The sequence below is a fragment of the Mus musculus genome, chromosome 17 (assembly GCF_000001635.26).
Source record: "Mus musculus strain C57BL/6J chromosome 17, GRCm38.p6 C57BL/6J".
Classification (NCBI taxonomy): Eukaryota; Metazoa; Chordata; class Mammalia; order Rodentia; family Muridae; genus Mus; species Mus musculus.
The window spans coordinates 8834750-8859277 of NC_000083.6; the positions used below are offsets into that span (position 1 = coordinate 8834750).

The 24528-nt window shown below is 45.8% G+C and overlaps 1 protein-coding gene across 10 annotated transcripts in view; it reads left to right on the top strand.

The window, feature by feature from the left end:
* Pde10a (phosphodiesterase 10A) overlaps window positions 1–24528 on the top strand; it is a 461462-nt gene that overhangs the window by 309563 nt on the left and 127371 nt on the right. The window contains exon 1 of one of the 10 annotated variants that reach the window (NM_001347321.1): window positions 15236–15495. The exons of the other annotated variants lie outside the window; for them this stretch is intronic. Within the exon in view, the coding sequence (NP_001334250.1) occupies window positions 15480–15495 (16 nt within the window). The 5' untranslated portion in view covers window positions 15236–15479. Of the gene's footprint in view, window positions 1–15235; window positions 15496–24528 lie in introns of those variants that run through there. 10 annotated transcript variants of the gene reach the window in all.

Consider the following 24528-nt stretch of genomic DNA (forward strand, 5'->3'; position numbering starts at 1 on the left):
GTGGACCCTCAGATATTTTGTGGCAGTGGTAAGTTCAAGGCTGATGGGAAATCTCTTGGTTCTGATGTATGGTCTGCAGACATGTTTTTTCAGCTACTTACAAGAGGTGTCTCCTTGCTTATAGCTGCCTGTCCTCCCTATAGAATGTTTTTAGACCCTGCTCAGCAAGGTGAGGAGAGAGAATAAAATTAATCAACCAACCAACCAGCCAGCCAATCAATCAATCAATCAATCATTAATCAGACACACAGGCAGGCAGACAGACAGAAAAACACACTTAGTGTGGCATCCATAGCATATAGGCATAGAGACTGACCCTTGGTTTAAAATAATCTGTGGTAGGCTGGACAGGTGGCAGAGTGGTTAAGAGTGCTGGCTGCTCTTCCAGAAGACTCTGGTCCATTTTCCAGAACTAACATGGCAGCTCACAGCTGCTTGTCACTCTAATTCCAGAGCATTCAGACTCCCTCTTTTGGACTCCACGGGCCCCAGGCAAGCAAGGGGTGGACAGGTAAAGATACAGGCAAAGTACCCATGTAGATAAATAAATACATTTAAAAATATATTAAAAATGCAGTGGCCCAGAAAGTATCCAGTAAGATGATGATGGTGGTAGTGGTGGTGATGGTGGTTGCTGTAGTTGTTGTTGCTTCTCTTGTTGTTGTGAAGATACAAATTCACAGGCAAGGAGTACAACTAATATATGAGAGTGAAAGGGCAAGACCAGGAGGAACTGGGTTGTATTTGCAGGTTACCTGACACACACTCTTTATTTGGGAAGACTAGTTTACTGTAGGCTGAGTGAGACCTTAGAAGTTCCTGCAGGAATAGCTGAATGTCAGCTGTTTGTGCTAAGGCTGATAAGGTCTGTGTGTGTGTGTGTGTGTGTGTGTGTGTGTGTGTGTGTGTGTGTGATAGTTGATCTTGATTTTCACTTTGGTTGGACTGAGAAACACAAGGACTGATAAAGCATACCTCTTCTTATGCCTGTGAGGGAGGCCATGTCCAGAGAGGTTGGCACAGACAACTCCCCACCTGCTAGGGGATCCATGGGATAAGTGAGGAGAATGGACCGTATGGACCTAAACCACCGAACCCCAGCAGAGCGCACCCTTCCTTTCTGTCTTGATCTGTTTCTGTCGGTTAAGCTTCGCAGTAAGAAGAGTGTTAGAGTGGGCCTCATCAAATGCATCTCCCGATCTAACCTTTTCAGTGCCTTTAAACCTTGGGATAGATTTACTAAAACCCACTCAGACAATCAGCTGATGGAAAACTTCGTTGCGCTCACACAAGAAAATAGAAATTACTAATTGGCACACGTCATACCAGACCAGGTGATTTTCTTAGGTGGGAGTTCTTTGTCAGTGTGGCAGCTATACAAGTAAACAGCACACAAGATATGAACTGTAAATATTTCAGGAGGATTTGCTTTCTGAGAGTCTTTGTAGCCTTCTCTGTGGTCTTCTTGTATGGCTTGCAATGGTTTCTATAGTAAACTGCATATCCGATTGGGGAAATGGGAGCCTTACTTCCTGTCTGGCTGGTTCACTCCTGACCCTGTTGAAGTCACTCAAAACTGTTCACAGAAATGGGGACCCTGTAAGTGTGGCCAGTGGGTCGACTCTGCACAGTGCTTTGGCCTGTGTTGGCCTCTCTCTCTCTGCTCTGTGGCAGACCTTAGTCATGTCTGTATCTGTGTCGTTGACCAACTGGGACTTTCCATCTCAGCCATGTGAGACTCATGTCCTGGGAAACCCCATAGTCCCAGACCAGCCTGATCTGCTGCTTCTAGGCATCAGTGCTTCCACCCAGGGCACCGCAGGTCCCAGGGCAGTGATGGTCTGACAGGTGAACACATGTAAAGCGTGTATTACGTTGCTTATATGGAATTTGAGGCTGAGACAGTCAGGAAGATGTGGACATTTATGAAACTGTTGCTCTTCCGGGTTTCTTCCCAGGGTTTGAAGCTTTTTAAAGTAAGTCCCTGTCTATCCATTGCTATACCCAGCGCTGGCCAGAGCTTTGCCTGAGGCCGTCATTGGTGCCTGCCAGAGGCAATGATGCCTGGGTGTGCCATGGGCCTGAGCAAGTCTAGGTGTTTCCTTACATTGTGAGAGCATCTCTAGTATCAATATGTATTTTCTTGTTTAAAAACATTGCTTATGTACTTGGATGTGTGTCTGAATGCATGTGTGTGCACCTGGTGCCTGTAGAAGCTAGAAGAGGACATCAGATCCCCCAGGACTGGGGTTACAGTTAGTCGGGAGCCACCATGTGCGTATTGGGAAGTCAACCCTGGTCCCGTGCAAGAGCAGTCAGTGCTCTTAACTGCGGAGCCATCTTTCCATCACCAAGATGTGTTTGTAAAGCTGTGCCATAGCTTCAATTCCAGGCATCTGTTTAAAAAAATAAATAGCGTGGATGCATTTTGTATTCGCCCAAGATGAGAATTGAAGGCAGTTAAATAGCATTAACTGGGTTGCTTGGAGGAGTGTGGTACAGAGCAGAGATTGTGTTGAAAAGTGAGAGCTTCTTTTGCAAAGAACCTGAGTTCAGCTCCAGCAGCCATGTCAGGTCTCACACAACCCTCTGTAAACTGGAGTCAGGGGAACAGACTCTCTGGCTTCTGTAGGCACCTGTACTTATGTGTACACTCCTATCCACAGGCCAACAAACACATGATTTTAAAAAAGAAGTATATAATACTGTGGTTTGAATTTGTTTCAATAAAACACCCCGAAGGAACGCACCTGATCCCAAATCATGAAAACTCTTGTGTTGTGCAAAAGTGGGCAAGTCTTTATCATCTTTGTGCAACAGAAATTAAACTATTTTCCTTTATCTGGATTAGAAGTTGTCCTGAGGAGTGCATTTTAAGTTTCTAGACTCAGGACAAACTGTTCATTAACAAGACAGTTCATTTATGTCAGAGGGGCTCCAGTCTTTGAAATACAGTGTCTGGTGAGATGTCTCTCAGTAGACTAGAATTTGGGGTTCTAGCCAAGCATACCCCGCAATGCTGTTTCCTTCATCCATTATCCAGTGTCTCACTGAGTTTCACAAGGAGATCTTAGGAACAATTCGCAGAAGGTCTCCTATCATTTAGGCTGTGTACACAAGGGAAATATTTTTTAAATGGAGTGAGTGACAGCTACTCAGGATATGGTCATGTTTACTGAGAACATTTTCCTATTGCCTGCCAACAATCAACTCCTTTCTGAACACCCCCTCCCCCACCACACACAAACACACTGGCCACAGAAAGGACTCATGGAACCCTGCAGTGCTGCCTGCTAAATGGAGTCAGGGAGGTCCACTCCTCTGTGCCACAGTGGACACTTAGTTTCAAACTGGTTTATAACCTGGCTCCTAATAGGCCTCTGGGTAAGGACAGGAGACTAACATGAGTCCCTGTCATGTGGATAGAGACAAAGGGACTAAGACACATCTGACCAGCAATGCCTTTTGTGCACTCCCGTAGGAAAATTCAGGAGAGAGGAAATTATGTTGTAACAGTTTTTTCGATGTTCATTATTTCCAAACCGCCAATCGGGCATAAAACTGAAGTAATTACTATCCAAATCTGTAGGTAAAAGTCAGTCTTTGAGACATCCCATTTGAATCAACGAGTGAAGCTTCCCTTGTTTTGGTTGGGGTGTGGAGTCCCGCCTCCCTCTGCAGGGCTGTGAGCCCAACAGGAACCTGAGGGCAGAGCTGAGGAAGCAGAAACTGACAGGGACTTCCAGCAAGGACTGGGTGAGCTGAAGGGCCACAGACGAGGTGCTGCTGTCACCGTGTGAGTAAAGCTAAGACATTCCCAGTAAAGTGTCAGTAATTCCAACCTCGCCAAGGCATGGTTACCCTAATACACAAGGTATTGCCCTGCTAAAAAGGGGGTTTAAAATAAAACTTGGAGAGTTTGATATTTATATCTTTTGACAAAGACTTCAGACTTGCAAATGCTTTATCATTTAAAATTACAAGGTGATTTTAACTTGTGCTTTTATCACAAGCCAGCCAGCTTTGCCTTTTGCTTCTGTTTGTCACACGTGTAAAAGTGCCAGCATTGTTTTGAGTACACTAGCACTAGAAACATCTGGCCCAGCAATCTAGTACCAGAAACATCTGGGGCAGCTTACTGAGATGACCAAATGGAAGGATGTTTCTAGAAAGCCGATAGATTTGCAGTAGGTAGTCTATCATTATCACGGGTAGTCCGCTTAGCAAATTTAACTCCGTTATCTGTAAAATAACAAATGGACTTAAGCTGTCTTAAACATGGATTTCTATAAATTTCATCCAATGGCTTTAATCCCTGGCTGAGATTTTAATTTTATTATATTCTTTGCAACGAGCAACTCCCAAGTTCCGAATTCCTTCTTTATATTTGATTGGGAGAGTCAATAAGCCTGCCTAGGAAGTTTTAAATATTTTCTCCATTTTAAGTCACTTAAGCAGTGATTCAAATATTTATGAGCTGACTGACTTTCATGCTGGAAGAACCTGCTAGATACTACCAATACTGCCCTACAGCAATGATGAGAATTAGAACAGCTCTTCTGTCCACAGGGGTCACAGGAAAGACGTAAGGAGAACCTTTCCTGGAAGAAGCTGAGTACAAAGCACAGGAGGCCAGTGGGAGCTGGTGGGGGAAGGGGAGGGCTTGGTGACGGAGGGGCTGTTTCTGGAGGCTGGACAAGCCAGAGAGTGGAGAAGTACTGTGAGGCAGGAGTCAGACAAGCCTGGCTTCCTGGAACCAGACAAAGTCAGCTCTGAACAGCGAAGGCTAAGAACAGAGAGCAGGGTAGCTGCAGTCCACCAGGGTACAGGAACAAATCACTGACAAGGAGCAGAGTGGAAACTGAGGCAGTAAGACCTGGTGAAGCACTGACAAGGAGCAGAGTCAGTGGGAACCGAGGCAGTAAGATACACCAATGCTCCTGGTCATATGTTCCCAGACAGGAGCCCTGACCCAGGCCAGCATCCTGAATTTCCAGGCCTGGGCCAGTGAATGAAGACGCAGGGTCAGGGAGGTTGGCTTGTAGAGCGCGGTGTTCAATTGGCTCCACCCCACTGTCTAAATGGCATTTTGCCCAAACAAACCGAAATCACAGGTTGACAGTTGTAATCGCTGGCTGTATCAAAGCCAAAGAGAGAAGTAAGGGCTAGTGTATAGCTTTAAAAAAAGATTTTGTTGCTTTTGCATCAGAAGAGGGCATTGGATACCCTGGGACTGGAATTAGAGACGATTACAAGCTGCTATCCAGATCTTGGAGACCAAACCTGGGCTTCTAAGCAGTAAGTATTTCACCACTGAGCCATCTCTCCAGCCCATGGAGTACAGTTAACTAAAATGCAGCTTTCTATCATTTGTGTTGCTGTTTGAAAGAGGAACTCAGTTAAGTACTATCATGTAAGATTTAAGTAACAACTTTGCATCTCCTTCATGATTTCATGGCTTCCCCTAAGTGTATAACAGGCATTAATTTTAAAATTATGGTGATTTTCTAAGTTGCACGTGTGAGTGTCCATTCATGCAAGTGTCCACGTGCACACCGCAGCATAGGAGGGGGTCAAAGGATACCTTTTGGGAGTTGGTTCTCTCTTTTCATCATGTGGACCCCAGACCTGAACTCATGTTGTCCAGGCTTAGTGGGAGGTACGTTTCCCCACAGAGCCATCTTGCTGGCCTCAAACAGGCATTTTAAAACTGCATTTGGGGGTGGAGAGATGGCTCATCGGTTAAGAGCACTGACTGCTCTTCCAGAGGTTCTGAGTTCAAATCCCAACAACCACATGGTGGCTCACAACCGTTTGTAATAAGATCTGTCTGATGCCTTCTTCTGGTGTGTCTGAAGACAGCTACAGTGTACTTATATATAAGAAATAAATAAATCTTTTTTAAAAACTGTTCCATTGGACCCTGGATTACCAAATAGAAGATTATTACATTTAAAAAAATCTCAAACATGCAAAAAGTATATAGTATAACTCTTCAAAAGCAGCTTCCGCGGAGAGCTCGAGATTCTGGTTCACCATGTGGTACAGAGGTAGAAGCAGTGCGAGCTTCATGTTCAATTTAAAACATACCTGTGGCACCGTGCAGAATTCCAAGTTAGTTCTACTTAAAAATAAGTTCTCTGGCAGGTATAGTGGTCCACCCCCTCAATCCCAGGACCTGGGAGGCAGAAGCAGGCAAATCTCTGTGAGTTCAAGGCCAGCTTGGTCTATGTGGTGAGATCCAGGTCAGTCAAGGCTACCTGGTGGGACTTTGTATTGAAACAAATAAAACCAAACAACAACAACAAAAGCCCATGCAAAGAAAACTGGGAAAAATAAAAATGATTCTAAACAAAGAAAAAAAGTTTTTTTTTTTTTTTTTTGGTCACAGTCTTTAAATATTTTATTTGCTAATTTGGACTGTGTTTTTACTTTTATGCATGGGCTCTGGTTACAACCACAACAGCAACTAAGGACTTGGCTACACATCTTCACACAGGCGGGAGAAGGTAGTGTGGGCTATTTTCATGTTTTATTCATGGGATGTCCTCAGTGGGCGTTCCTAATGACAGAGGATGAAAAGCTCATGTGCAGCTCACACACCGTTTTCTACCACGGAACTGTCAAGTGTCTGTTCCTGGGGGTTGAGTCTGCGATGTCTTCTTTGCCTGGCCTTGCCTGGGAGGTGAGGCCAGGAGAGGTCCTGTAGCAGCCGGGGTAAGCAGATAGCAACGGCGGGAAGCTGCATTGTTGTACTCTCTAGAAACAGTCTCCTTGGGTCTGTTTTGCTGTGGATCATTTAGCACAATGGTCTTCCAGGGATAGTTGTTGCTAAGGGTTATTGCTCTATATCCATTGCTTTTAAAATTCTAAGTAAATCTGAGGGGGTCTTGCATTAGATGCCTGCATCCTGGGACTAGGGAGAAGGGGAGATAACGAGGGATTCTCCCACAGTAGGAAAAGATAGGTCCTCCATCAGTAACTTCGGTGATTACTAGTTAGACGGAATAATTTTCAAATGGGACTTGGTAAATTACTTCATTAGCTGGGGGAAAATGTTGCTGTTTAGTGACTGACCAAACAGCCTAAATAGTACAATCTCCACCATGAGGAAAACCAACCTATTTAATCCAAACACTGGGGTCAGCTTTCCTTCAGAGGACTGTATTGATATTTCTGGAGAGTTTCCTTGGTGTTGCTCCCAAGGAAATGCAATGTGGAATGTCTGCTCCCACAGAGCTGGTGGCTGCAGGCGATGGGTGGTCAGAGAGGAAGTGAACTGTAGCGAGAGGGCCAATCTTGGCAGTAGTACTTCCCACTTGCTCTGCGCAGCCAGTTTTCCCATGCCCCAACTGGTGACAGACCTGGCTTTCCTGCCACATGGAAGGTGTGTAATTTAGGCCTTGCCAATCACAGAATCCACTAGCCAGACTCAAGGGCAAGGCCACAGCGGGTCTCAGCAGAGCTTCCTTCCCTCCCTTTTCCTGTGGCTGTGAAACAGAGTGGGTCTATCTGTAGTCATCTGAGAGATCTGAGTGTCAGTCAGGACAAGCTGGGATATCAGGCGGTAACCAGTACTGCTCTCTGGGGGTAGCTCATTAACAACGGGCATTTCCCTTTTACATACAACGTTTGCCATGGCTCTCCAGGTTTGTTAAGTCATTGTGGGTTCTGTTTTTATCTAATAGTTGAAAGGATATGTTAGCATTTGATTCACAGGGAAGGGACTCTATTTTAGGAGAGGGAGACAGACAAGCAGAACGCAGAGGTAGGAATAACAGCAGGATCTCTGGCATTAATTAAGGACCATTCACACATCACCCACCCTCACACACACACACACACACACACACGCACACACATGCATGCATATACTCACAAGCATACACACATTCGTACACACAGGCACACACACATGAATGCACACATACACTGATGCACACATATACAGGCACACATGCATACACATGCACACACACACCTTGCACACATACATACCTTGCACGCACACACACACACACACACACACACACTATTACAGTGGCAGCTCAACTTTACCTTTTTTGATTATTAAAGGGAAAGCTGAGGTAAGGGAGTAGACAGAGATCTTGGCCTCTTGCCAAAAGTGACGCAGTAGTTTACAGATGGGAACGTACACTAGAAAAGTCTCTAGGACCTTTCTGTTCTCTCAGACACAAGCAAAGCCACCTCTGGTAAAAGCACAAGAAGGAAATGTGGGCATATCAGGGCAGCAGCATGGTGGGCACACTAATGTGTGCTGGAGCTGGCTCCGAGCATCTCTGGGGGCTGCTCATGCTAGCAGATACAATACCAAGTTCAAAGGGCTGTCACTGCTCATGCTAGCAGATACAATACGAGTTCAAAGGGCTGTCACGGAGAAGGAGAAAGTGAGTCTTTGAGAAGAGGGGTAGTGTGTTCTTATCTCCTAATGCCATGGTGCATACAGGACCACACAGTCCCCTCAGTTGCTCCCTCAGCTCAGCAGAAGACAGAGACTCTGAGGCGATTTGCCATCAAACTGGTGTGCTTCCCTGGTGCCTCTGTGTGTCAGGTAGGGCATCTTGATTTCAGCAGATCAATGAGTGATCAAACAGACAGAACTTCCCACTGTTAAAAATACGTGCTTTCCTATATCCCGATGAATGGGTCTCCTAAGAGACCCGATGAAGAACAGAGTTCAGATAAACTGCCAGTTTAGTCAAGGATTCCGATGTGATATAAACAGCCTCCCACTTCCAGCAAAAAGGACTGGCTGCCCTGCTGGAGTTGGGCTGTGCTGTGAGCTTCCTTAGCTTCTCTGGTAGATGGGGCTTCCAAAAGTGAGGTAATGCCTTTCTCCTTCTAAGTGGGAGAAAAACAACCATTCCCCTTCCCCCCACAAAATAAAAATGATTAATTTTCAAAAGTAGTGAAAAAAGATAGAACACGCATAAGTTTGACAAGGTAACAACAATACAGACACACCAATTCCTATTGGAAGGCGAAGAGCCCTGAACTGGTGTGAGAATAATCTTTAAGTTACAGACTTAGCTCTCTCATCCCTCTGGGTTTCCAGCCCTCGTGTGGCTGTAAGCACGGGCTGACCAGCCGGCCTCACTGTTTGTGGACCCCAGCTTGCTTGCTCTTCTCACACACAGGTGCTTCCCAGGCTAGAGTCCTCAGGATTGCTGGTGCCTATGCAAAGGGTGTGTAAATGTGTGGTTTAAGTTGCGTGGGTTCATTGTGCCAGTGATCGCTCACCATTGCCCGCTGATGCCAAGGCTCTCTTTCCTTTGTGAGAATTCACCCGAGCAGGCTCTGTGCAAAGCATTTTGTTTATGTCGCCATGCTCATTAACAGTGTTAATCATTGATTCTTGGTCACACACATGTGACTTTGAGCACTGTGCCTATGCTCTGGATTCCCTTATCTGACTCCTTGGCCATTATGCAGCAAGCTCTTGTGAGCACCTGCCGTGTTCCCAGCTCTCTACAAGATCCCAGGATCAGTGCAGGAGCAGGGAGTAGTTTCCTTGGGATAGGGACCAGGGAGAGAAACTAAGCAAGCCCAGTGTCGGGGTGATAAAGGGACGATGGCAAAGAGACCACTGGGATGATTTAGTTGGAACCTGTTTCTTTCAGCTACAGTCTTAGATAGGTGTCTCTTCCTCACTTTCTGAACTATTTGACCTTCATGTCTCATTCTTAAAATGAGAGGAAATTCAAAGGTTTCAATCGCTTGGGTATGGATAGCTACCACCCTGGGGTAGCATTAGCGATGAAAAAGAATTTGAAGGCCTGGCCTTCCACAGCCTATAAGAAATGTTTGCTGTTCTAGGAGACATGCTCTGAAGAGACCCATCAAGGGATGGGGTGTGGCAGTTGTGCAGAGGAGGTGTGGACCTGTACTCTGACAGGAATAGGAAGCGAAGGACTTTCCAGGCTAAGGGAAACAGTCTGACGTACTCTGAAACATTACGTGAAGTACAAGAAAATTATCATTAGAAGAACGAAGGCACAAAGAAGGACCACAATCAAAGTCTCCCTAGGCAGTGGGTGGCTGGGCAGAACTCTGGCTTTGTGCTGTACACAGGCCACACAGAGCTTCTGTGAAGATCTATTCTGGCTTTAAAAAGTGGGTTCTGGAAGCTTAGAGACAGTGCAGGGATGAGGGAGACTCAGAGGAGGAAGGGAAGCCAGCTTGGAGGGACTTGTGCAGAGAGAATCCTGAGAGGGAACGCAGGGAGGGTGGGCAGGAGGGAACTGAGAACTGAAGCCAGGGACACAGAGCTGATAGTGAGGGAGAGGAGTGGCCTAGACAGAACCCAACTTTCTGGTGTGTATTCCTGGAGTTTGAGTTTAAACTTGAGAGCATACTAAGAGTTTTGCTTTCAACTTCCCACTTTTCTCTATAGGAATTCTGTGAAGACTCAACCTGCAATGTGTTCAGAGAAGAAGGAGAAATTACACTCTGTGCACACGATCGCACTACTGTCTCACCATGCATGTCCAGAGCTCTTGTCTGTCCAATGATCATTTCAAACAGAAATAGTTTCTTTCACGCTCTTCCTTTGCACTGTGATCATGGCACCCATGTGAGCAGCTTTCCACTTCCGTATGCAGAGAAAGGTCAGCTTGAAACATTAGTGGGCGAGCAGGTGTCTCCTGGCCCATTAGGACACTCCTGTGTCTCTATATTTACATTCACCACTCGTGCTGCCAAGAACACCTGTGTGTGTGTGTGTATGTGTGTGTGTGTGTGCCTACCTTTTTGTACTTCTGACCATATGGAAACAGGGTTTTGAGATATGACTTCTAAGACAGTGAGTGGACCATGCTGTGGCTTGTTAGCCAGTAGGCAGGGCAGGGCCAGAGGGGCTGCTGATTCCTAGATAGGGCTCAGTGGTGGTCAATATTGGAAAGCCATTACAATGGGGATTGTAATGTTCCAGACCCACTGAAATTATTTTTTCAGGGTCTACTCTTTGCCAGGTGCTGTGTTAACCTTAGGGTTTGATGGTCTCACACAGCATTTCTGCAGAAGTGGGAAGAAGACCATTTAATATACAGTCACAGCTGAATTCATGGTTAACAGTGGCATGCAATACACATGTGTGTGGGAGAACATAGATTCCAATAAGGGCAGGGAATTACATACATCTTTCTCTGAGAGTCCCAAGCAGAATTCTCTCTTTCTCTCTCTCTCTCTCTCTCTCTCTCTCTCTCTCTCTTTCTCTTTCTCTTTCTCCTGAGAGCATGTATGTATATGACATGTATGTAAGTGCCCACAGAAGGCAGGAAAGGGTGTCAGATCCCCTCAACTGAAGTTATGAATGGTTGTTAGCCACCCCATGTGGGTGCTTGAAATCGAACCCAGGTCTTCTGAGAGGACAGCAATCTCTCTTAACCACCGGCTGAGCCATCTTTCTGTCCCTCTCTGTAAATTCTTGACTGCTATACTTTGTGCATATCCTTGGAGGGACATGCTGTGTAGGAATTGACCTAAGCAAGCAGAAATACCCATTAGTGTGGTATATATATATATATATATATATATATATATATATATACTAGCTTTGGCATAGCCTTGCTGAGCAGGCCACTATTAGCTCGGTGGTGGAGTGCTTTCCTAGACTGTACAGACCCTTGCTTCAATCCCAGTACCTCAGAACAAAACAAAGCCTAGTGTTGAATATGCTGCTTTCTGCATGTTGGGTCCTGTTTTTGTGTTGGGCACCAGTGGGTGGGTGACTGCTTCTGGTGCAGACTCTGGGACTCCCCATGCTCCAAGAGAAAGGCTCCATCTGAACAGCGTGAGAGGAACTTGGGGTGTCTTAGGAAGAACGAAGTGTCTCAAAGACTCCCATGGTCTGAAATATTTCTCTGTCGTTCAGATGCACTCGCTAGTCATTTCCTGTTTTCCCTAGAATGCCTCCAGCTGCCGTGGGGGTGTTGGGGGTGTCATTGTGCTACTAACCATTGCCCCTCATGTTGTAACCACTTCCTGCTTTATACTGCATGGGTCACAACCTCCCTGACCCTTGACTATGGTGCAGAGCTAAATAACACCAGGAACTGTCGTGGACTGTAGTCCATACCTATAGCCCTGGAATTCTCATGTAGACTTCACTAAGCACTGTTAGTCTGAGAAGCCTATTGGTTGGCACCAGACACATCTGGAAGGGGGGGCAGGTCATTGGCAGTTACCATAGCATACTTTAAGGTAATTATTTTATCCCTTTTAAAGATGAAATTTGTTTTGACTTCTTCTCTACCCCCTTCTAAATTCAACCTGAGTCGTCTTCCTATTCTGGAGTAAACAGCTTCCACAGGCACACAAAGAATAATGAGATGGAGGTTGGCATCACAGAACAGGTCTATCTGAAGTGAGCCTGATTCTTTTTAAAGATATGATTCAGAACTTCTATCAAGCATGTGCTTGTCTTAGGAAAAAGAATGCTAAACTACCCTTCTTTGCAGATTTCATGAATCTCCACTCATGACTAGGCCATTTCCAGACCTTGGCAAGGTCTAAGTGTGGGGCCTTGACACTTAGTTTCCTGGTAGATCTGTCTCTGCCCCTCTGTCTCACAGAGAATGGAACCCTGCACTTGTGAGGATGCTCACAGAGCCTTTATTTCTCCATTAGAAATAAAACCTCCCCCTGGAGGGATCAAAACACTTTAGCCATACAGGCAAATAGGCTAATTCTCTAGGCTACCTTCCATAGGCTGGGACCTGCATCCCAGAATGCTCTATTGACAAAGGGATGCTCTATGGAGTGGGGATGTGTGGGTGGGTCATGAGAGTGGGTGACATCTAGAAGTGGGAACAGGACAGTCAGGGATATCATGTTGGGTCAGGAAGACTTGGCTCCTAACTCTGTTTCAGGTTACCACAGCCCACGTTTACACGTTTGTTCTTCCAGTCACCGTCAAAGACTGAGGAGGGTGCTACAGACCATGTGGGAATGACAAGAGTAATAGACAGCAGCACAGGGCTGGGAAATGGCTCGGTTGGCAAAGTGCCCAGACACTCAAGCCTGAGGATAAGAACTGGGATTCCCAGCACCCACGAAAAAGCTGGGTGCGGCAGGGACATGCTTGTAATCCTAGCACTGGTGTGAAGGGGAAAGTGAGAGGCAGGGAGATCCTAGAACACGCTGTTTAGCCAATCTATTACCTAGTTCAGTTAGAGACCCAGTCCCAAAAAATAAGGTGAAAAGCAAGAGGACATCTGATGTTGACTTCTGGCCTCTTCATAGATTTTAGCAGACAGGGACAGACACACAGATGTATACACACAGACTCAGACACACACAGAGAGACATACACACACACAGAGACATTCACACACAGAGACAGACAGACTCAGACAGACAGACACTGACAGACACAGACACCTCCCCATGCCCTGCACATAATGGCCCCTGTGTGTGTGTGTGTGTGTGTGTGTGTCTATTTATTTTGTTGTTATTGTTGCTGCTTGTTTTGTTTTGAGACAGTGTTTCTTTGTGTAGCCCACTCTGTCCTAGAACTTTCTTTATAGATCAGGTTGACCCTGAAATCAGAGATTCACCTACCTCTGCCTCTCAAGTGCTGGCATTAAAGGAGTGTGCCATCACATCTCTGGCTTGTGTATCTGTTTTTAAAATAGAGAGTTTTTTTCCTATTGCTTGCTCTTATGTTGTGTATAGTCATTGCAGGCAGGACAAAGTCAGGTGAATGCAATTACTTAGATCAGGTCATTTTGTTGTGGGATTCCTTCTTTCTGGCCACTCTGAGAGGTGGTGGTATAATATAAACCCACATATGGCATCTCACTGAGTAGGCATTGCACTACTCAGAAAGTAGGAGCAAATAGATAAAGACACCCAGAAAGGAAAAAGCACGTGTTCTTAAACTTAAGAAGAACCAAGAAGCCAACTTCTAGCAAGTATGTGGCACAGAAATGGCATCCTCAGGGAAAAAAAATGAAAATACATTTCTCTTCTGACCTGTGTCAGAAAGACAGGGCAGGTGGGTCTTAAGAAGCTTGCCAATTCCATTTCTCTCCTCTCTTCCTTCCCCCCATTTAACCATTTGTTTGTTTGTTTGCATTGGGTGCAGTGGTGGGGACTGGGTCTTTTGATGCAGCCCAGGGAGATCTTGAACTCTTAACTCCTCCAGCCTTAGCCTCCTGAGTTAGCTATGAGTAGAGACAGAGTAGGCGCAAGATTTGCCAGTGTCTGTTGTGTGTTGGTTTCTGAGACCGTCCTATAGGCAGTGTCTGTTGTGTGTTGGTTTCTGAGACCGTCCTGTAGCCAGTGTCTGTTGTGTGTTGGTTTCTGAGACCGTCCTGTAGCCAGTGCCTGTTGTGTGTTGGTTTCTGAGACCGTCCTGTAGCCAGTGCCTGTTGTGTGTTGGTTTCTGAGACCGTCCTGTAGCCAGTGCCTGTTGTGTGTTGGTTTCTGAGACCGTCCTGTAGCCAGTGCCTGTTGTGTGTTGGTTTCTGAGACCATCCTGTAGAGCTCATGCTGCCACTGAGATCCCTAGAAGTCTGAAGCCAGCTTTGAACTCCCGATCCTTCCTCAGCTTCCCAAGTGCTACAATTACAGAGGTGTTTTCTACACCCCATGCAAAATACCAACTTCTGGTTATATTTGATAGGACCATGCCTGAATGTATTTAAAGGTAGCCGAGTAAGCCCTACTGTGGAGAGGTAAGGCCTGGGCTGAATGCAGAGGTCTCAAGGGCCATGTAGAACACACATCCTGCTAGTGAAGAGTTTGACAGGGAATGAATGCCGATCTTCTGGGAGATCTGTGGACGGCAGTGAGGAACGGGCATAGTGCCTCAAAAGGTACTTTCTCATCTTCTCGTCAGGCTGTTCTAGTCCAACCCCCAAACCTCACCTCACAGTGAAGCCATTCACTACAGCATCACAGACAGCCTCTTTAGAACTGCATGCCTGGGGGAGGGCTACCCTGTCCCCACTGAGCCGTTAGCCTCTTGGAAAGGCTGCAGACCATCTTGGCAATGACTCCCCATATCTGTAGTGCTGAAAACCCAATGTGTCCTCCTTCCCGGGCTCCCTGAAAGAGTGAAGGTGACTGGTGACAAGGTGTTAGAGTCTCCCTCGAGGCCTTTTGGGCTGGGGAGGGACGTGTGGGGTGTGGTAAGGTGAAGATTCCAGGGTCAGCTGTGATGTCAGCAGCGTGGAGGGCACAAGCTGGGACCTGAGGTGAGCAGTTGGAATCTGTTGGAGGGCGGTTGGTCAACCTGACCAGAGGGAGCTGAGCTGGAAGACCCCACTGATGGTGTGCTGCCTTTCAGTCCAGGAAGAAAGAAAGGAAGGATTCTGAGGATTTGGGCAAAGCCACATTCCTGGAGAAGTCTGTATAGTGATGCCAAACCCAAGAGCTGAGCTGCTGATGAGGCCCAGGGAGTAGCCCACGCGCCCTGAGCTGTTGGCTAGCAAGGCCTTCCTGCTCCATGTGGCATGGAAAAATTATATGGTGAGGAAGCTGCTCATTCACAGCATCCTAGAAATGTGTGTTTGGTAAGCGCACGCTGTGCCTGTCTCAAGACAGACTCTCTAAGCGGCTGTCCCACGATACCAGCTGGTAGGCTGTGGGATCTCGCCCAGTATGGGTTAGTGATGGAAACAGTAATAGCTGTAGGGTTCTTCGTTGCCCTCATTAATCTAAGAGGTCAGGAGGTAATAAAAGTGAAGCCCCAAACTGATTGCACTGAAACTTGTCAGACAGGAGTTTAGAAAGAGGCAGTGCTGAAGGAGAGAAGAGAGGCCTGTGGATACACTCTGGGTTTTGCATCAGAGAAAGCACCATCCCAGGGTCCAGTGCTTGAGTTGCCCAGAACAAGGACTGTACATAAAGCACATAACGATCTGTTTGCCTTTTAAGGCGGGGGCTTGTGCTTCCCAGTGCTTCCTTGTAACTGCTTTCTCTGCTTTCCCTTGGTTTTCAGCGGGACAGTTATCAGTTATTCGTGAAGAACACTGGCCGTCCTGCAAGTGAGACGGATGGCTTAAAATTCATTCGGGTTGTTTGCCCCCTTTCAGGGTGCTCATGGTTTGCCCCCTGAGTTCAGAGAGGAGCAGAATGACGTAGATGAGCTAGAGTAGTGTGCGTGGATCAAGACTGAGGCGAGCCGGCAAGTTCTGATGGAGGCTCTGTCTGTCTTGTGAGGGGAGGAGAGAAGAGACTGAAAGGGAGGAGGAAAAGAAGGAAATACCCATCTTCAGAGACCCGAAGGTATCCTCTCAGCAGTAGAGATGATGGTGTGACCCAAAGGGAGCCACAGGCAAGCTCACCAGTTTCTTTTCTCCAAGTTGGCTCTGCCACCACGTTTCCAGCCATGATCAAATGCAGGCGGACTCCTGCGCCAGGGTGTAATAGCTAGGAGTTTACTAATTTTCCCAACCTGTTTGAAAACTGATGGAAAGGAGGTGTTTTTTTTAAGGTGGAGCTGTTGACTCTACCCAGCATATGCGCTTGATTGAGTCAGAAGGGATCAATCCACGAGACCACTTCCTGAGCATTTGTCAGGCTCCAAGTAGTGTCTTAAAAAATTTTCTATGTGTTAACTGTATTTTACAGCAGCAGTTCCCAACCTTCCTAATGCTGCGACCCTTTAATATGGTTCCTCATGCTGTGGTGACCCCCCCACATTGTGATGGTGTTATGTATGAATAGCTATGTAAATAGCTATGTAAATGACTTATACGCAGGATATTGATAAAGGACCCCAAAGGGGTTGTGACCCATAGGTTAATTCCATGGTGCTTTTCAGCATCAGTTTCAAAACTTAGAACTTAAATATGCACCCACGGCAAGAGGGGCATCCAGTAGGTACTCAGTGTTAATGCCCAGAGCATAAAGGAAGGGAGGGACTGCCCAAACTTGGAAAATTCTAGACACAATTTATTATCTATACTTGCTTCTGATTTTCTTTGATTCAGAAGAAATTTAGACAGTGAACTGCTAGCACATTACGTCTAGGTCTTCCAAGTCCTCCTTTCTGGAGCTATGTGGTATCATTTGTGTCTTGATGCTTTTTCCCTCGCCGATCTGGAAATAATGAGAGCAGACGTGAATAACAAGTCAGAAACAAATTATACCATCCTCAAATATAATTCATTGTATAATTGATTGTATAATTGATAAAGCTTATATTGGCATCTTAAGATCAAACCAGCAAGCTCTTTTTCTCAGCAAAGGACAAGAAGGAAATAGAATAGGTTGTTAGACACGCCTGTTGAGTGGCAGCTGTGCCGTGGGACCGCCTGCGCTTGCTTGGTTTGTAGGCGACAGCTACCTTACTGTGGCATGTAGGCTGCATACAGCCAGCCTGTTGCTTTTTCTTTTCTGTAAAAATAGCTTCCAGGTCTTTTCTTCTGTTGGCTTCTGTTTGCACTCTATCATAGCTGATTGGACTTAAGGCACCATGAAGGATACAGTCTAAAACCATATGGAGACCTGCGATCATCCTGACTTTGTCTTTTCTGTTTTAGTTTAGTTTGGTATCATGTCCGTGGTTATTGAGTTATAGAGAAATGTGTAACGTAGCAGTCACTCTTTAGGGTGGGTTTACTTCTTTTTTTTTTTTTATTTATTACGTATTTTCCTCAATGACATTTCCAATGCTATCCCAAAAGTCCCCCATACCCTCCCCCCCACTTCCCTACCCACCCATTCTCATTTTTTTTGGCCCTGGCGGTCCCCTGTACTGGGGCATATAAAGTTTGTGTGTCCGATGGGCCTCTCTTTCCAGTGATGGCCGACTAGGCCATCTTTTGATACATATGTAGCTAGAGTCAAGAGCTCCGGGGTACTGGTAAGTTCATAATGTTGTTCCACCTACAGGGTTGCAGATCTCTTTAGCTCCTTGGATACTTTCTCTAGCTCCTGGGTTTACTTCTGTACTGTGCCATGTTTCCTGATTCTCTTGTGCCACATTTCAGTTGAGGGAGCCCTTTAGGTTAATAAATGCATTCACGTCACAGCTAATCAGCTGTGGTCACCTAAATGGAGAAAATGCTCTTGGGACTAAGATCTGAGTTCTAAGTGGGGAAATATTTGTTTACAAGTACAGCCATTGTTGAATTTGATTTACACTCATGTATGTAATTTAAGAATTGAGGTAACTTTGTGACTAACTCAGCATTTAAGAATGGATTTATGCTTTGTAGAACTCTGTATTAGAAGGAACTAGCTGTTAAGAAAAATGTCATCATGGGATATGCTTTCCTAATTCATGGCCTGTTATAGCACCTGTGTGTGTGTGTGTGCATGTATGTATGTGTGCATGTATGTGTGTGTGTGCATGTATGTGTGTGCGTGCGCATGTATGTGTGTGTGCGTGCACGTATGTGTGTGTGCATGTATGTGTGTGCATGTATGTGTGTGTGCATGTATGTGTGTGCATGTATGTGTGTGTGTGCATGTATGTGTGTGTGTGTGCATGTATGTGTGTGTGTGTGCGTGCATGAGCATACATGTGCAGTATGTTATGTTTTTGTTTGAGCAGAAGATTATTTTTTGGTGCTGATTTTCTGATAAGCGTGTTTTTTAGGAATGGGAACAAAGCAGTGAGCATATATATGCATGTATATAATATATGTACATTATATATATATATATACATATATATGTATATACACACACACACACATATATATAGTCTCACTTCCTTGATATTTGTTAGGGAAAGAGGGAAATATAGAAATAATCAGTAAGATATACAGATGATATACTAGACTCATGGTAAGGATATAGAATATAGTTATAATTTTAATTATTTCAAAAGGCTCAAATAGAATGGTGAAGTCTGAGCTGAGATTCAGTTCAGGTGAGGCAGGCAGGAGGTTGAGGAGGCAGGTCCTATGGAGGGAGAAGCAGAGAGCACAAACTTGTACCAGTGAGCATGGCTGTAATATTCAGAGGCTCCAGGAAAAGTCATACTGGCGAGAGGTGACTCTAGGGACTCTGTTTTCACTCTGTCAAGACAGGGAGTCATGCGAGGGTCTTGAGAAGTGGCTTCATCACTTACTAAGATTGTACCATCCACTGAACAGGAGTAGAAGGGTAAGAACAGGAAGTAGACAAGTTGGAGGCTGGCGACCGGCAAGGACAGGTGGTGACTTGGATTCTAGCAGAAGCCATGGGCCACTGAGATTGGGGAGGGGGGGTGTAGATACATTTAAAGGCATAGTAAACCAGACTTCCTGATGGGCATGCCTTTAGAAAAACATGCCTATGGAGGCTCATACAACCCCAAGACGAGGCTTTGGAGGGAAATCAGGTGTAGAACTTGGGACAGTACTGTGATATAAACACATGTGAGCTCTTTCAAACCCACGTGTGGAACAACAATCTCCCAAGTCCCTGGCACAAAAATGTGGGCTCTTTGGGAGGTGAAGGTCATGAAGATGCCTCTCTCAGGAGTGGAACTGATACCCTGGAAAGAGGCCCCAGAGAGGCTGCCATCCTCTTCTACCAGGCAAGGATGCAGGAATAGCATTCTGCCAGGAACAGGTGTGATGGTACTTGGATTGAGCTTGGATTTCTAAGCTTCCAGAACTGTCAACAGCCATTTCATTTGACTATCGAACTACCCAGCTATGAAGGCTTTCGTCCTAGCAGACTAATCTGATTAAGACAGACATGTTAATTAGAGTCATTGAGCAGGCCTTCGGGTATCCTATGATATAGGTCTGGGTGTTAAAAGTTGATTACAATGAGCCCTGGCTTCCATCTGATGTCATAGCAGAGCATGAGGAAACATTTCCTGTGATTGATTTTGTTCATCGAAATGACTACAAGAATAATACAATGGTAACAGGCTTTTAGATTTATTCTACAGGCGTATCTCTGTTAAGGATGTGGAAAGCCATCTATATAATTGATCTTTAGCCATCTGTCTGTTCATCTTGATCATCAGCTTGATGGAATTTAGAATAGAAGGAAATCTCTGGTCATACTGAGGAGGTATCTAACTTATGTTAAGTGAGGTGGGAAAAACACACCCTAACTGTGGGTAGTACCTTTCTACAGACTGGGGTTCAAAACTGAAGAGAAAGGAGAAAGCAAGCTGAGCAAAAGCGTCCCTTGATCGATTCTTCCTGGCTCTGGATGCAATGGGATCCTCTGCCAGGTCTTCCCTTTGTGGTACACAGTGTCACTATCAGGGAAAGAAGCCCTTCGCTTCTTAAGTCACTTTTGTCTGGTATTTTGATGCTACAATGAGAACAGTCACTAATAGAGAACGTGGGTGCCAGCAAGTAGAGGTGAACATGTTCTTTGGAACTGACTTTTGAGAGGGAGGTGAAAGACTTTGGAGCTATGGGACAGAGATGCTTTTGTAGACTGAGCAGAACTTGGTGGGCCATTCTAGTAGAGTTTGGAAGGATCAGGAGGCTGAGGGAAATGTAGACTCTAGTAAGTGCTGAGCTATGTATGAGCCTTCAAAGGAAAGCAAAGACGCTATTGGGATCTGGGATTGAGGCCATTCAGATTATACTCTGGCTCCATTGCAGTCACGAGAATTTGTATTAGGATGAGTTTAAAGGTAGCAGAGTAAGGGCTGTGGCAGAGCAGATTCAAGGCAGAAGCTTGGCTACCACTCACTACTCACTCACGCCAGGGCTATAGCATGAGATAGCAAATTGTAGAACCAAGGGGCAAGACACAGTGCTCAGCCTTTAAGGAGGTAATCAGAGTTTAAGGGGCAGCCCAGTGGTGGCTGGGGTCACCGGGTTATGCTGGCTTTAGAACCGGGTGCTAGCTTTGCTCATCTCCTGAGGCCAGTCTTTGAGGCAGCCGTTCAGCATCTCTGAATAGCGAATAACAAGCAACAACTCCAGGGTCCTGATCATCTTCCCACGGCAGGCTCACCTCCGCCACCCCGTCAGTGCTCATCTCTTTCAAGTCATGCGGGAGAATGTGGCTCAGCTCTGAAGATTGCCGCGCTATCACATAATGTCATTTCTATTTTGGGTGATGCTAAATTTGCTCTAGGTTGAGACGGTGTTTGCCATATGCCTCCATGGTAAAGGTAAAGGTATTCTTCTTTTCTTTTCTTTTCTTTTCTTTTCTTTTCTTTTCTTTTCTTTTCTTTTCTTTTCTTTTCTTTTCTTTTCTTTTCTGTGAGGAGGAATCCATGGACTGATATTCGGAGACCCTGAGAATACTGTATTTCACAACACGTGACACTCTGTGGGTTTACCATTCACTCTTTGCCTGAGTTGTATCCATGGCTCCTGCTTAAGTTTGTAGCAGCCTCCCAAGTTTGTGCTCCTTCTCATGTTAGAGGCTTCACTTTGAGATCGCTAGCCTTCCGAGGGCATTTTCAATTATGTCACAGGCAATGGTTTTGTGTGTGGCAAAACCGTCTTGTCTCTTTGTACTTCCAGATGGATATTTTATCTCTTCAGAATGAAGATAAATTAGACATTAAATTGAGATGGTGTGTGTTTGGGGGGGGGGGGCGTCAGTTTTGTAGATTTTAGTTTCTTTTTATAAACAGCATAAAACCCATTAAAGACAAGGCTGGGGCAGGGGTGGGGGTGGGGCAGATAACATTCTGAATGTGAATCAGGCTATGGTATATCACCAGCTACTTAAAGCTGTTTATTTTAGATGTCCTGTGATGAGTTGTTTGAGCTGTTCATTTTGTGAGTCCCAAGGGTGAGGTGAACTTGACACCGCCTTTTGGCCAACACTGCAGGGCAGGGCAGGGCCGGATGAGTAACGCTAGCGGCAGTTCAAGTCTCTGGCGACCGTTCTGTACAGCTGTGTTGCTTGTTATTGGGAAACCTGGGCTTTAGATGTCAGAGAACAGCTGGGTCAGAGGTTTACAGCAGGGCTGGTTGCACAGAGAAAAGCCAGCCACAGACAATTTCTGCACCGTCACCCACCGCCACGCCCACCGCCACGCCCACCGCCACGCCCACTTTGTTTCCAGTACAAAACTGCAGCCTCCACATTTGAGGTTCTTCCTTGAAGGGGAAACAAAGACACTTTGAAAACTCTGTGGAGGGAAAGGTTGGGCATCTGTTCGGCTGGATTTGGGGCTGCAGAAAAAAAGCCCTCTGTGCTGGTCACCAGGGCTTAGGTACAGGAAGGCTAGGTGTGAGTGTCTGCCACCCGACTAGTGTTGTACGAAGAATTAGATATGGTCCTGTGACTTCAAGTGCTCCAGGCCACCCTCTACTCCTCCTCTCCCACTTCAGAATGCCCTTGTGCTTATTCACCTTTGTGGCCCAGAGGAGTAAGGTGGAGAAACATATCTGGGAAAGCAACTCAGTCTCATTTTCTGGTTTATTTTGATTTGAATATTTTGAGGGGAAATAGTTATAAAAAGCCCGTGTCACCCTCACAGCTGCAATGGCCTCAGATGTACGTATTAAGATAGAGGAAAAGGAAGTTGTGTTCTTGCAATGGGCACACATGTTCACGCAGAGGATGCCGAGGGAAAAGCCAAAGGCTGCGTCCCTCCTGTTTGCTTTGACTGTGTACCATGGTTCAGTTTGATTCATTGAGCATCTCTCCCTGTGGCTACCCTGAGGTCGGAAAGCAGATGCTTGGGGTTGAATTTCTTTCCCCTTCAGCTTTCTCCTCCATATAATGGAGGCAGTAATTTTTATAGGATATTTGGGGGGGGGGGACAAATAAATGAGCGGATTCTGTTAGCCAGTAGAATGTCCCTGTACATAAGTACCCCTTGCCTCTGCATTCTTTATCTGAACCCCTTCTAGACTCTGTGAACACCTTAAATACATTCCCCAGTAATTAAAGATCGCACTTTAAGCTCCATTGTATAGAACTGAAAACCCAAATTCTTCAAGCATAGTCAAAATAATCTATTGTTCTTTATAGTCTGTAGTTTGGAGTGAAAACCAAAACAAGATAGAATAGGCCTATACATTTCCAAGCATGTGCTACTCAGTGGGCTCTTTAAACGTACACTTGGAGCCCGTGCTTTAACCATACCGGTGTTTTTCTTTTGGTGCTCATGATCAGCCTTGTTTCACAGGCTCCCTCCCTTCCCTTTGTTTTCTAGTTAACATACAGTTCATACCACATTGCAGAGGTTCTGAAGTTGAGACATCCAGAAAATGTCCCTTCCTCCCCTTCCTTACCACCACCTTCCCCCTCATCTTTCCATTTTTCTGTCTATGGTGCTGGGTACTTAGCCCCAGGTTTTGCACAGGCTAGACAGATTCCCCACCATGGAGCAATCCATATGACCTCAGTTTCCTTACTTTTGCCATCCACCTTTGAATTAATAAAAACCTTCTCAAAAGTATAGCCACACAGTTAAAAATTAAAAATATTTTTATATGCATGAGTGTTTTGTCTGCAAGCAGTCCAGTATACCACATGTTTGCCTACTGCCCATGGGGGATGGAAGAGGGCACAGGGAACTGGAGTTGTGGGCAGTTGTGAGCCTCCATGTGAGTGCTGGGACTAGAACTTGGGTCCTCTGGAAGAGCTAGCAGTGCTCTTAACCAGTGAGCTACTTCTCCAGCCCCAACCAGCACCCTTTTAACCTAAAATGGTAGAACCATAAAGGAGTGAGTGGGCAAAGGAATATCTAATATTGTCCTAGCATGTGCTGTTGTCCTAGCACGTGCTGGCTGTGCATGTGAGGTCCCACACAAGCACAGCGAGCATCCAAGGCCGGACTGATGAGAAATTCATTGTCATTTCACATTGTCTGGGAAGCAGAGTGAGCTTCTGTATAGACATATTCAGGTGGTACAGCTGTGCATTCATATTTGAAGAAGTCTGTATTGTTTGGGCTTCAACAGTTTGGAGAGAAGTGCCCAAGTGCGCTGGCATGCGTGGTCAGATTGGCAACCTGTTTGAGTCTGTTAGTGTTGCAGTCACGGGAAGGAACGCGATCCCCAGAGGATTGGCTGGACAGTAGGACTTTCTTTTTTTTTTTTTTTTTTCCAAGTACTTGAAGAGCTGCATTTTCATGAATGTCTGCTTGAAGCCTTTGCTGAGTAATCCCTTTGCTTTTGGACCACGCTGGAGCCTCCACAGATGATCTCCTTGAGCAGTCGAAGAGACTGTGGCGTAGGCGGGACATTCATGGAAATGTTCTGTTAGCAAGCGGCAGGCAGAGCGAGCGCTCCCAGCTTCTAGCTCTGCTCCCACACCATGTCTCCTCTATGACACATGAGGCTCTCAGACTGGTGCATTTCATGAGCTAATCAAGTAATGTTTTCCTTGTGACAGGGAAACGGCGTTTACCTTCTGCCGAAGTATATTAAATATAACCACTTAATTTCTAGAAGGTGGCTTGATAACCCCACGTGTACCTGGAGAGGTGTCCTCTTAGAGAAGTGGACACCTCTTTAAGTAGAATGTCCTTAGATTTATGCAGAACTCATTGCTGTGAGCTGTACAGCTCTCATGCTGCAGGAGACTGCTTTTCTGCTCGCTGCAGCCTGGCCCACTGCGGACTCAGAACAATGCCAGTTCATCTGGAGAAGGGCTTTTCAGAGAGCATCATACGCG